Source organism: Equus caballus, chromosome 23, assembly GCF_041296265.1.
Source record: "Equus caballus isolate H_3958 breed thoroughbred chromosome 23, TB-T2T, whole genome shotgun sequence".
Lineage (NCBI taxonomy): Eukaryota > Metazoa > Chordata > Mammalia > Perissodactyla > Equidae > Equus > Equus caballus.
Window position 1 is genome coordinate 19,199,420 of NC_091706.1, and position 13,326 is coordinate 19,212,745.

The 13,326-nt window shown below is 42.5% G+C and overlaps 1 protein-coding gene across 1 annotated transcript in view; it reads right to left on the reverse strand.

Annotated features, from left to right (window-relative positions):
* Positions 1 to 213: 213 nt before the first annotated feature.
* Positions 214 to 13,326, reverse strand: part of LOC100055179 (solute carrier family 28 member 3) — a 30,505-nt gene continuing 17,392 nt past the window's right edge. Inside the window, exons 10-17 of the mRNA XM_014735398.3 lie at positions 13,097 to 13,222; positions 11,347 to 11,477; positions 8,234 to 8,402; positions 7,636 to 7,833; positions 3,024 to 3,105; positions 2,194 to 2,292; positions 1,847 to 1,967; positions 214 to 962 (exon numbers count right to left, since the gene is read on the reverse strand). Coding sequence (XP_014590884.2) covers positions 836 to 962; positions 1,847 to 1,967; positions 2,194 to 2,292; positions 3,024 to 3,105; positions 7,636 to 7,833; positions 8,234 to 8,402; positions 11,347 to 11,477; positions 13,097 to 13,222 — 1,053 coding nt within the window. The 3' untranslated portion in view covers positions 214 to 835. The remainder of the gene's footprint in view (positions 963 to 1,846; positions 1,968 to 2,193; positions 2,293 to 3,023; positions 3,106 to 7,635; positions 7,834 to 8,233; positions 8,403 to 11,346; positions 11,478 to 13,096; positions 13,223 to 13,326) is intronic.

Consider the following 13,326-nt stretch of genomic DNA (forward strand, 5'->3'; position numbering starts at 1 on the left):
GTCGAAGTGAAGGCTGTCACTTCCTAACAGAAGGTTTAAGAGCCATCACGTGGTCCCCACCTTTCTTTTCCCTCTCCTGTAAGACCAACATGCCCCACGTAGGTGCGGATCCTTTAGCCTGGGTCCTTGAAATGAAGACAACATGGAGTATGGCCAAAATTGACCCTCAAGAAACAGAAAATATGAGCAAAAAATAAACTTGTAAGCCTCCAAGGTTTTTTAGTTATTTTTTACTGCAGCGTAGTTCAGCCTGAGCTGACTGGTATAACGCTAAGCACACAGTATTTAAAACCTAGCTTTGGAATGGTCTAGGCACTCTCCTGAAGGACTCCTGATTTCTGCGGGACTTCCTCATGGCAGGTGATGAGTGGGTGATATGTGACTGGTCCTGCTCCACCTGAGATACACATTTAGGCTATTTCAGCTCAGCCAGGGTGAATGCAGAGAGACCTCACCTGAGATGTTTTAAAAGTGGGTCATTCTGGATTACTTAGAGACTCACACTGAGTATGGCTGAATCACAGCCCAGTTGTTGTTAGCTGTCATTTATACCTGCATTCTGGTTAAATGTCCTGAAATTCTAAGGTCAGAAGACACTTGCGGGACTGGAGACAACACCTCACTTTGGGACACTATAGTAGTTCTCAGCAGGAAGGGGCTGAGGAGGGGAGGAAGATGCTCTAGATCTGAAGGGTGCACTCCTGTGTTTCTTCTTTCCAGGTAAAGCTGACTCCATGATGGAAGTACCAATCTATGAAGAATAAGGATCTTTTGGCTCCCCAAAGCAGAAAGTTCAGTATCTGTGCTTAGGGTTCTGTTGGAGGAGTGGCTGAACTCAAAATGCATCAGGGATCCAAGTGCAGTTCAGTGTTGATGGCTTCAACAATTCACAGCAGTTCTTCAAAGAAGACAGGCTGTGGTTTCCTCCTGGGATGACCTCCCCGGGACCAGTGACAACAGTGCTGGTAGAAAGTGGAATGAAACTGTTAGCTGAGACTTAGAAGATGGAAACAATAAATGAGCAGAAGACGACACGTTAAAAATAGCATATGACAGGGAGCTGACTTCCCCCCTCACATTCAGGTGAGAGTGCGTTAAGGACAGAGGCACGAAAGAATTAGTTTTGAATCTGAAACCCTGTTTGACCTTAAGGATTCCCCCTATTTCCTCCAGAATAAACAAAGAAAGGATAGAATTAATCCTCATCAAACACCTGCACATTAAGAAGGGCAGATGGGGTGAGGGTATTGATTTTGCAAATAGAAACTGTACAGGGAAGGGGTGGCCAGCATGGGGCACCAGCAGCCCCTCAGCTACCATGGCCCATCAGCATCACCGTGTTGTCAGGACAGCCAGCGTTGCTTGATCCCCTTGAAAATGAGGCAGCACCTAGTAACTAGTACCAGAGTACTACAGTACTAATTAAGGGCATGGGCTCTGTGAGCAGAAAGACCCCAGTTTTCTTGGGTCCTTCTATCTTGACTGTGCTTGCGCTCATTTTGCTTGGGTCAGTGACATAGCCTCCCCAAGCCCTAATTTTATATAACGCTTAAAAAAGCAACAGTGCCTAACTTACACAGTGTCTGCAAGGTGTGAGTGAGCTGATTCACAGCAAGCACCCAACACACAGTGGGGAAACGTGAAACACTTGAGCGACACTAGATGGCTATGGGTCCTAGTCTTAGCTGAGAAACGTCAAAATGAAAGGCAGTTAGAATTGCCACAGAGGTTCTCATATTTAAATAAAGTAAGAGTTATGAAGATTAAAAATAAGTGGAAGGGGTCTTTATGTCTGATTTTTAAATTAATGATGGATATAAACAAGTTGTGATCAAGAATACAATACCTGCTCAGTAGGCTCTGGCAACACGACACCACGTCGGTTGTGTTTTGAGGTAAGCCGGAGGCGAAGGCGTTCTCTAAAATGTGATGGCAGTTGATGTCTACAGGAGTGCTGGAGAGGATGCCTAGAAGTGGAACAGAGCGTCACGAATTTTATTAATTCACGAGGTCACTGATGTCTCCTGTTCTAACTTCTCTACCACGCTCCACACATTTCACTTCACGACATGCTTAACACGGCCCTGCCTCTCAGCTCTCTGCACAGCATATGCTGCACGTGCAGGTTGCAGGCCCCACCCCCCTGAGAGCTGTGGGCACAGGGACACAGGACACAAAGAATGGAAGCAGTACCTGCGATGCAGGCGATCATGAAAGAGGAAATGATTCCTGCAATCAAAGCTCTCACTGCTACTGCTGCGATGTCACGCTTCCTGGTAGGAGCAATGGATGCTGGAAACATGGAAGCAGATATGAGGTTAATGTTGAAGCTTATTGTTTAGAATTTCAAATTCCCAACCTCCGAGAATTGTTTTGGGGCTGGAGTCTCAGATCAGCTGACTTTTCCTTTTTTTATTCAAACTTAGCTGGGAAATTAAAGATTCAAGAGCTTAGTGATGAGTTCCACATCCAGAGAAGTCCCCTGGTGTGGAAGGAAAAGAAGTCTGTCCACACTGAAAGGCCCAGAGGCTTCCATTCCCCATGGAAGAAACAAGTCCTAAGGTTCATCCAAAGGGCGCACACAGCATGCTGAGGGCACAGCAGCACAATGCATAGCAAGGAAGGATCCCAAACATCTGCAACTCATCTGTCACCATCCACGTCTGTGCCCGTAGAAGACATGACTCATGAATCACAGCATTTTCCCACTTACCTTCCATTGGACCTCAGAATCTTTCTCCAGGTGGCCATTATAAGTCTACTGGAATTGGCATGTGAAGTGAAAGCCATGTGTCATCCCTGGCTGGAAAAGCACCTGAGCATTTGGGCAAATTCTACCCGATGTTAGCTTGGGTCTACACAGGGAAACTACATTGCAGAGCAGGGATAACAAATAGACCCCAAAGGATTCACTGCTCTTGCAGGGCCTTCTTTTCCTTACTTGAATAATGTTACAGAGCAACATGGAGATCTGAAGCATGTTTACAACACATCTTTTGTTGAAGAATGTTGTTTTTACTTACTGAATGTGCCGATCACTATTCCTAGGGAAGAGATATTGCCAAAGCCATAGAGAGCATAAGTGGCAATTGTCTCAGAACGAATCTGTAAATAAGCATAAAGACACAGATGCATACATGGTGTGACCAACTTAGTAAATCTGACACCCTAACTGGGCTTCCTATTCTGATGACAGAATCAATACTGGCAAATAAGTGCGCAGTGCACGGTGTCAAACACCTGTTGCTTCCTAGACTCTAGTTTCCATTTCCCCTTGAATTTCAATGGAGACAAAGGGGCTGTGTGGATTCAGAGACTCTCTACAAAGGACTTGGAATTGGTAGTTTGGGCCCCTACAAATGTTACTTTCTGCTCAGTGACACTTTTTTTTTTTGAAGAATCCAGGATTTTTTTTTAAAGTTTGGCTCCTGAGCTAACATCTGTTGCCAATCTTGTGGTTTTCCCCCTTTTTCCCATAGCTCCCCAGTATATAGTTATATGTTCTAGTTGTAGGTCCTTTTGGTTCTGCTCTGTGGGACTCTGCCTCAGCATGGCTTGATGAGCGGCGCTAGGTCCATGTCTAGGATCCCAACCAGTGAAACTCTGGGATCCGAAGTGGAGCACACGAACTCAATCACTCAGCCACGGGGATGGCCCCTCAATAACAACTTTAAATATTCAATGTGACCTGGCCACCTGCTATAATGTGCCAGGCACAGAACCAGTTGCTGAAGATACAAAATTGGTCCCAGAAAACATTCACATTTGACAAAGGACTTATTCAGAATCCAATGATCTTTCTTTCACCATACATTACTTTGGCTTGTTCTAGAATTTCCTATGAGTGGAATCACTTAGCGTTCATGTTGTTGCATGTATTATTTATTTGCCTTTTTATTGCACAATAGTATGCTCTTTTATGGAAATCTACAATTTGTGTATCCATTTACCTGTTGAAGAACATTTGGGTCACTTCCAACTTGGGACTTTTAGGAGTAAAGCTGCTATAAATATTCATCTACAGCCTTTGTGGGCATATCTTTTTATTTCTCCTGGGAAAATTTCCGGTAGAGGGATTGCTGGGTCATGCAGGCAGTGGATGTTAACTTGATAAGAAACTGTGAAGTATGTTTGTATTTTAAAAACAGGTTATGTCACTTTACATTCTCACCAATGATGTACAAGAGTTCCAGTTGCTCCACATCTCTGCTAACACTTAGTATTGTCCACTTTTTCAGCCATTTTAGTGGATGTGTGGTGGGATCTCATTGTTTTAACTCGCATTTCCCTAGTGATAAACACTATTGAACATCTCATGTGCTTATTGGATGTTTGCATGTCCTTTGTAAAATCTCTTTATTCATTTCTTAGGCACTTGTCTTATTATTATTGTTGAGTTACAACAGTTCTTTATACATTCCTGGGACTGGGTTTGTGTGGGATTCGGGGGCTGTTGACTACACTGGCCATGAGGAAGATTTTCTAGGTGTGGTGGAAATGTTCTATATCTGATTGTGGTCATGGTTACACAGGGGACACATTTGTTAAAATTCACATGTACACCAAAAATGGGCCTTTTTTGTACGTAAATTGTATTTCAGTATAAAGGATATACTGGAAAAGGAATCATATCAGTAGAAAGGCAGCTCACAGATTTCACAGGAGTCCTTTCCATCTGGTTGTGGGGTGTGCTTGCCTTTCTTTGCTCCTCAGCTCTGACCAGCCCATAGGAACATTAGGTGCCTCTTCGAAGTGGGAGAACGGACTATCCTCTCACAGGGCCATGAGAGGATGGAAGGTGAATTCGTCCAAGTGTGAGCATGGCCCTCCATCTCTATTCTGAAGGCAAGAGGTGCTGCTCAGCCAGATGGTTCTTTCTCAGGGTGAGGGACTGACTGCAGAGGATTGGAAGAGCCAGGGCACTTCACTGTTCACTGGAGGAACACCCAATCTGGCAAAGGCACCCTGACAATTGAGGCAACAATTATTTTCCCCGAAAATCCTGAAAAATCTATGATTTAGTTCAAAAAACAAACCAGGCCAATGCTACATTCAAAACTGGTGGTGCCTTTATTTCTTTCACTAGCTGGATTTTTTAAAGCTGCCATTCAAGACTCAAATGGTTATGGTAAGTTTTAGTTGAGAAAGCGCCTCTTTTTCCCTGGTTTCTGAGAACTCCTTTGTTGATGTTTTCAATCAGCATGCATATAGCAGAAAGGGAAAAAATATTTCAAGTATTTGAGCAGTCCACTGTTTCTGGAATAGCTCATCCTCGTCCCCTGCTCTGTCTAGTGCTTTTCATTTAGTTCAATTGGCTTCAAAAACAGGCCAGCTTATTAGGAGACCATGGGGAGGGAGAGGGCATGAAGTGCTCGAGTGTCCTCTTTCTCCTTTCTGGGGATCTGCAGAGGAGGGCACACAGATGGGGCCACGTAGGGTTTTATAAAAAGAGGGAAAGGAAGCTGGGATGATTCCACTTTGTCGTTGCCCATAAATATGCAAGACTACATGGTGGAAAGAACTGCACTAGGAAATTAATAGTACATCCTACAGCTCTCCTTGACATGAGCAAAGATGCCATATGTACAGGGACAGTCATTGTAGCACTACTTCCAATAGCAAAAAATCGATAAGAGTGTTCATCAACAGGGGACTGGCTAAAATAGGTTATGGTGTGCTTGCACATAGAATACTGTGTCACAGGCACTGGTGTGGAAAGGCATTTGAGATGTGTTATTAAGAAAAAAGAGCAAGGCTAAGAACAGTGAACATAATACGGCACAGGGAGAGGAGCTAGTGCCAGTGAAATAGGGAGGATGACTCACTTTTCCCTCTATAGCTTTTTGTACCTTTTGAATTCTGTGCCATGAAATGTATTACATATAAACAAGCAAACATGCAAAGTATCATCTTTAAGAAAGAGAAAATGGAGTAATAAAGTGCAACATACACATGCTGACCTCTTACCTTAGATGGAGATCAGCATTGGGCATAATTTAATGGGTAACACAGAGTTTTTGCCTTATGGAGCCAGATCTTACACTTCAGTCACGTGGTACCTTTTCCAGGAGACTACTGGGACACCCCCTCCACTTCTTTGTTGGTAAACAGAAATTGCAGGGACTCATCCCCATTTTGTTGATTAGAAATAAGAAACTGGGAAAAACAAAATGCTTTTCCCATTGTGAGACAACAATAACAGAAGCCATTGAGCTCATATTCCTAAATACCCTCTGTGCACCTGCCCCTGGTTGGGCTCACCTCCAACCTGAATCAGCTCTACTGGCCTGTCTCTATCCTCTTACTAACCTGCTCACAAACCTGCTCAGCACTGCCAGACCTGTGAGCTTGCTTTGCTCATTAACAAAACTACTCTCTCCTGACAACTGGCAGTTGGGAATAAAAAACATTTCGCTTAACTGAGCCTACGGTTTACTTTTGGCAGGGAAGCAAGCTGCTTTGTGGTGGCATCCAGACAACAAGGACATTTGGCCAAGCCCCACTGCGTGGTCAGCTGAAGAATGAGCATATGAGAAACAGGAGACCTACAGAGTCACTATTCACATCAGAAGTGTGAGTCAAATGCCCCTGATTAGAACACACAGATCAATACTCTCCCGGGGTGTGCTGTTATTTTGTGTAACACGTGGGAGTAAATGTGCATGTTTGGTCTCTGGGAGGCTGGAGAGTGGGGGCTGTTCAGAGGTGGGCCATCTCAGTTAGGAGCTTGGGCAGCATGATTTCCCTCCCCTTTCCTTTAAAAGCCCAATATGTGCCTAGGACATTAATTCCAAATGGATTGTTTCCATGGATCATAGTGGTGGCCAGAAATACTCACCGTTTCCCTAAGAGTTTCCATGTGTGCCAATTCTGTTCTTTAGGAAAATAAAAGTTGGAGACTCAGCTGCAAATATGGCCCAAGTAAGAGCCCCACCTGAGCTCCCTTATCCCATCCAAGGCCAAGGGGACATGAGCATCTCCTTGCAGGCTATTGACCTGAAGGCCTGACATAGTTTTAGGGCACTTGTTTCAAAGGTTCAGACAATAGACCCTGAGCTTCTTCTCTTCCCTCCTCTACGTGGAGAGCAGTGATTGTGTCTCACTACTTCGTTAGGATGTCTGGGCACTAGGTTGCATTTAGGCAGTTTCTCAGAGTTCATAGAATTCCTTAAGCTGAAAGGAAGAGAGCTTCCTGATCATTAGACTCTGAGACCCAGGAGGGCAGAGGCCTTATCACTTGTTCAACGCTGTGGCCTCCTTTTCTAGGTACACTGCACACAGAAGGCATTCGATAAATGTTTGTTGATGGACTGATTCCAGTCCCAGCTCATATGACTCTGGGATTGGATCCATAGTGCTCAAGAGTACATGACTGCAGTGGTAAGGATTAGCTGTGGTTCTACACACACACACACACACACACACACACACACACACAAGATTATTAATTCAACATAACTGAGAATTATGTGGTGCTATGTTCATTACGAGCTCCATGAGCTCTGGGATTTGGGTCTGTTTTGTTCTTTGATTTATCCCAAGTGCCTTGCCTGACACACAGAGGCACTAGTAACTATTTGTTGAGTGTATGTATGTGATAAAGACGTGCACCAAAAAATCAAAATATTTACTCACCGACATATATTGCTGCACACCATTCACAAATTTGGGTCCAGCCTCTTTCCGTAAATTCACCAATTTTGAGAGGCGCCCATAAGCCACAAGCTCATTAAAGAAGGTCTTATAACCTATGAGTTTGCCAACCATAAAGCTGTCTTGCCAGTCCACTCCCATCATGAAGGAAAAGGGCATGAAGATGTAGGAGCATATCATCTACAAAAACCAAAAATGGATACTTTATTAGAGTAGCTATTTGCTCCCATTCTCCTGCCTCACCCTCATGACAAGATTGTTCCCACCCCTCTGTGTGTCCTTATAGACACAGAAATCCCCTCATGTGCCCTTGTCCATCTTCATTCATTAGAAGTCAAGGTTCAAATTAGTCATATGAAGTGACTGGATCCTTCGGATGGAGAGAATGACAGTATGTTGGTGGAATGAAGGTAATAGGAGACAGAGAAAGAGCTGTGGGAAGATAGAGGATACATCTAAGTTTTGTGTTGGTGTAAGAGTGCACTAGAGGCAGTTAGGGAAGGTGAGTCACAAACCTATTTTATTTTTAAACAAAGATGGGCAGAAACAAAATGGAGAACAAACGTGATAGAATATATACCTCGAAACTCAGCTGTGGGTAGTCAAACATGCTTCCAAACCAGGACAGGGCTGCATTCGCAAAAGACGACAGGGCCAGGAAAGCAATCAGAATCACAGTGATGTTTGCCACCAGGGAGATGGATGCGGATGCTCCCTGTGATGCTGCTTCTAGGATATTCCTTGAATCACTTTATAAAAAAATAGCAATGGCAGAATTACCACGGAGCTGTCAGCAGATGGACATCACAGGTGTAGATATGGGGAAATCAGAGCTCATTCGGATGGAGAGACAAATTCTCAGGTCCATGCCTTGGTTAAAATCCTCACCTGGATTCCATGAAATCATGATGGGATTTATAATTACTGAGTGTAGGTGATGGGCATATGGGTGTCTGTTTTACTACTCTTTTAATTGGTGGCATTTATAATTAGAAAGTTGGGAAGAGATAAAATACTATATTTTTAAAAATTTTATTTAATTAAAAGTAGCTACCAGAGAATATTTATAACATATTCATGGAATAAGCACTAATACTTTAAGGAAGGCCTGAATATCCATCACCTAAGAAATGGAAGTCACCCTCACCTTAGGTCCCCCTCCTCACACCGTGCCCTTCCTTAATCTCATCCTCTTCAATCTCATAGGTAACTGGCTCCCTAGAAGTTGCTTATCATTCCCTTTCTTTTCAATTTCCCTATATGTCTGCATCCCTAAATAACATGTTGTGTAGGTTCACACATTTGCTAACTTTATAAGTGGAATCACACGTATTCCATATATATATTCTTTGGCAACTTGACTTTTCATTCATGGTTATGACTTTACCTCCATACAAACAAGAGGTGAATCTTGGAAACATGTTGGTTGTTGGATTCTGTTATTTAATAAAGTACTTTTTTTTTCTTTTTCTTGCTGAGGGAGATTCTCCCTAAGATTGGTAACATCTGTACCAATATTACTCTATTTTGGTTGTGGGTCTCCACCACAACATGGCTGCTGATAAGTGGTGTAAGTCTTCACCAGGAACTGAACCCAGGCTGCTAAAGTGGAGCATGCTGAACTCAACCACTAGGCCACAGGGTTGGCCCCAATGAAACACTTTTGAATAACCTAAATCCCTTGGTCTTTTCCACCCTTTTCTCTTTGTTTTACACAGGGCAAAAGAAAATGAACTGAAGAAAGTTTAAGGATACCCATATCACGCCTTCTTTCTCTATCATATGAGACATTTCCAGAAATGGTCATCCAATGATTTTGCAAAAATCTTAAATCAAGGCTAAATGAACACCACACTATATTTAAAATAAAATACCTACATTGAAGTCAAGGAAATGTAATGACTTTCAGGTATTTAGAAAGGTTCTCAGCAAAGCAATCTTGAGAAAGACGAACAAAGCTGGAGGCATCACGTTCCCTGATTTCAAACTGTACTACAAATCTATAGTAATCAAAACAGTGTGATACTGGCACAAAAACAGACACAGAGATCAATAGAACAGAATAGAGAGCCCAGAAATGAATCCCTGCTTACATGGTCAATTAATATACAACAAATAAGACAAGAATATACAAAAGGGAAAAGACAATCTCTTCAACAAATGGTGTTAGGAAACCTAGACAGCTATATGCAGAAGACTGAAATGAGGCCATTTTCTTACACCATACACAAAAATAAATTCAAGATGGATTAAAGACTTGAATGTAAGACGTGAAGCCATAAAACTCCTAGAAGAAAACTTAGGCAGTCAGCTCTTAGACATTGGTCTTAGCAATATTTTTATGGATCATCCGTCTCCTCAGGCAAAGGCAGTAAAAGCAAAAATAAACAAATGGAATTATATCAAACTAAAAAGCTTTTACAATGAAGGAAGCCATCAACAAAATAAAAAGACAACCTACTGAATGGGGGAAGGCATTTGCAAATGATATATCCAATAAGGGGTTAATATCCAAAATATATAAAGAACTCATACAACTCGGCAGATGACAAACAAAAAATCCAATTAAAAGTGTGAAGAGAATGTGAATAGACATTTTTCCATAGGAGACATACAGATGGTCAACAGATGCATGAAAAGACGCTCAACATCACTATTCATCAGGGAAATGCAGATCAAAACTACAAGTTATCATCTCACCGATGAGAATGGCTATTATCGAAAAGACAAGAAATAAGTGTAAGTGAGGATGTGAAGAAAAGAGAACTCCTGTACACTGTTTTTGGCAATATAAACTGGTGCAGCCAGCCAGTATGGAAAATAGTATGGAGATTCCTCAAAATATTAGAGATAGAACAACTATACAATCCAGCAATCCTATTTCTGGATGTTTATTCAAAGAAAATGAAAACAGTAATTCAGAAAGATATATGCACCCTGTGTTCACTGCAGCACTAGTTACAATAGCCAAAATATGGAGGCAACCTAAGTGCCCATCAATAGATGAATGGATAAAGAAGACGAGTGTACATATATTACGGAATATGATTCAGCCATAAAAAAGAATGAAATCATGCCATTTGCAACAACATGGATGGACCTAGAGGGTATCATCCTAAGTGAAATAAGTCAGACAGAGAAATAGAAATACTGTATGATTTTGCTTATATGTGGAACCTGAAAAACAAATGAATAAATATAACAAAACAGAAACAAACTCAGATACAGAGAACAAAGTGCTGGCAATGGAGGGGAGGGAGGTGGGTGAAATTGCCAAAGGGGATTAAAAGGTGCAAACTTCCAGTTATAAAATAAATAAGCCATGGGGATGTAATGTACAGCATAAGGAATATAGTCGATTAGACAGTAATAACTTTGTATGGTGACAGATGGTTACTAGACTTGCTACAGTCATCATTTCATAACGAGTATAAATGTTGAATCACTATGTTGTACACCTGTAACTAATACTGTATGTCACCTATACTTCAGTGAACAAAAAATGGTTTTCAAAGGTTGAACAAGATCTTTTGGAGTGAAGTCTAATAGTCAGTGGGATATTAAATTCACTTTAATACTGTAATTCACTGTGTTCTCTCAATTTTTTGCTGTTCTTTGAATGTGGACCTGTTCCCCCTGCTCCCCCACCGTCAGCTTGTACAGTCATTAATGAGGTGAACGAATCTCACTTACCTCATTCCCATTTTCATGGCATTTTTGAGGCTTATTTTAGGTGTTTCTGTCTCAGGCCAAAAGAGTTTAGCCACAGCCAATGACGCGGGCACTGACATAACTGAAGCAGTTAATAAGTGGGCGGGTGAAATCTGTGATTTTAGGAGAAAGAAGGCCAACCTAGGTTTAGTTTTTCTGTTGTGTTCAGAAAGAATGACTCAAAACACGCACAAGGGAAGAGATGGGCAGGAATTGCGTCTATGCCAGAAAACAATGTTTCTTTGGAAGCTTGGAGGATCTCAGGGAGCCAAGTTGGCATCACCGTGAGAATCAGAGGGAGGAATTTGTGCGAATTGACCACATCTTCAGGGAGAAGCACAAAATCAAAGTCCGATCATTTCAGACGAGAATTAATCCTGTGCTGTAGGAGCTTTCAGAGATCCCTCCACCTCTCTGTGGTCCTTTGGAATGTTCAAACAGTCCCTAGAGCCCATATTTCATTACATCTCGATTTAGATGAGGGTGTCTGGGACTGCAGGCATGGATACAACACTCTCCGTCTTCCTTGTGCTCTGCTGAAAGTTTGTGCCTTTACCTAACACTCATTTACGCAGAGTCCCTGTGATCTGTAAGCATCTCTGCTCTCCTCACCGCAGGTCTACTTAAACTCTTTCCCCTCCCCTCCCCACACCCTTATTGTTTCTGGATTCTCTTCCCTATCTTTTCAGAATTCCAGAATCAGCACCCCCTCCCCGCGCCCATTCCACCCAGCACATTTCTGGAGGCAGCGTTCCCACAGTGGTGGCAGAGTGGATCATCCGGGGATCCAGTCATAGTGCTATTCCTGAGGTCTCCTTGACCCTTTTCCTCTTCCCTGTTCCCTCTTCCTGCTGATCAGCTTCAAGAAACAGATGAAGCCCTGGAGTGAAACTCGCCTATCTTGTAAGAACGCCCAGTCGCCTGGGTCACATGGCTGCTGTTGATTCCATTTCTCCCATGGGGGTTACATCTATGTGTAGCTTGCCGGCTCTGTGCTTAGGACACACGCCCCAGTTATCATAAGGCTCTCCATCCTTACGCTATTGTCCACCAGCTCTCAACGGTCTGTACATTGGAATCTGAGGAGCTTTAAAAAAATACTGATGCCTGGGTCTCACCCCAAGAGATTCCGGTTTAATTACTCTGGGGGATGGGCCTGGGTATTCGGGCTTTTAAAGGCTCCCAGGTGATTCTAATGTGCAGTAAGGTTTGAGAACCACTGCTCTAGGTCAGAGTCAGAAAACTGTTTCTGTAAAGGGCCAGAGAGTAAATATTTTTGGCTTTTTGGGCCACATGTACTCAACTCTGTAGCATGAAAGCTGCCATAGAGAAACAAATAGGAGTAGCTGGTTTCCAGTATAAATTCAGTTACAAGAGAAGAAGAGTGATCTAGAATTGGCCCATGGGTTATTCTTTGCTGACCTCTGGTTTATATTGCCTTTACTAGTGTAATTGTTTTTTATTTTACATATTTATATTTTCAGCCACAGTAGCCTCATAATATCACTGTATGCTGCCATGGTTGGATATGATTCACATTTAGATGGCAGGGATATAAAAGTGAAACCCCAAAGCTCCATTCAAATGCCAAAGGAACTTTGACCAGTCATCCAGCAAAAAGGAATCTTTGGGCCTCCTTATCCAGCAGCAACGGCAAAGAAAAAAAAGAAATGACAATAGCAAAGAAAGAAGAGGTTGTATTTTCCATAAATTGATCCCCAAACATTCTTACCCCAAGAGAAACATATGTGCCAAAGACATTTGCTGCGATGGTAGCAAACCCAGTGGTCATGATTGCATGGAACTCGGACCTGGTGAGGTGTGGTAAATATGGCCGGACCTGCAGTGGAGACTCCGTCTAGAAACAGAGAGTGAACAGATTAAGTGTTCCCTTTTAAGTCTTAGGAGGGTATGCCAATCTACCCAAAATTCCATCCTCTAAAGCAGTATTTCTAAGAGAGG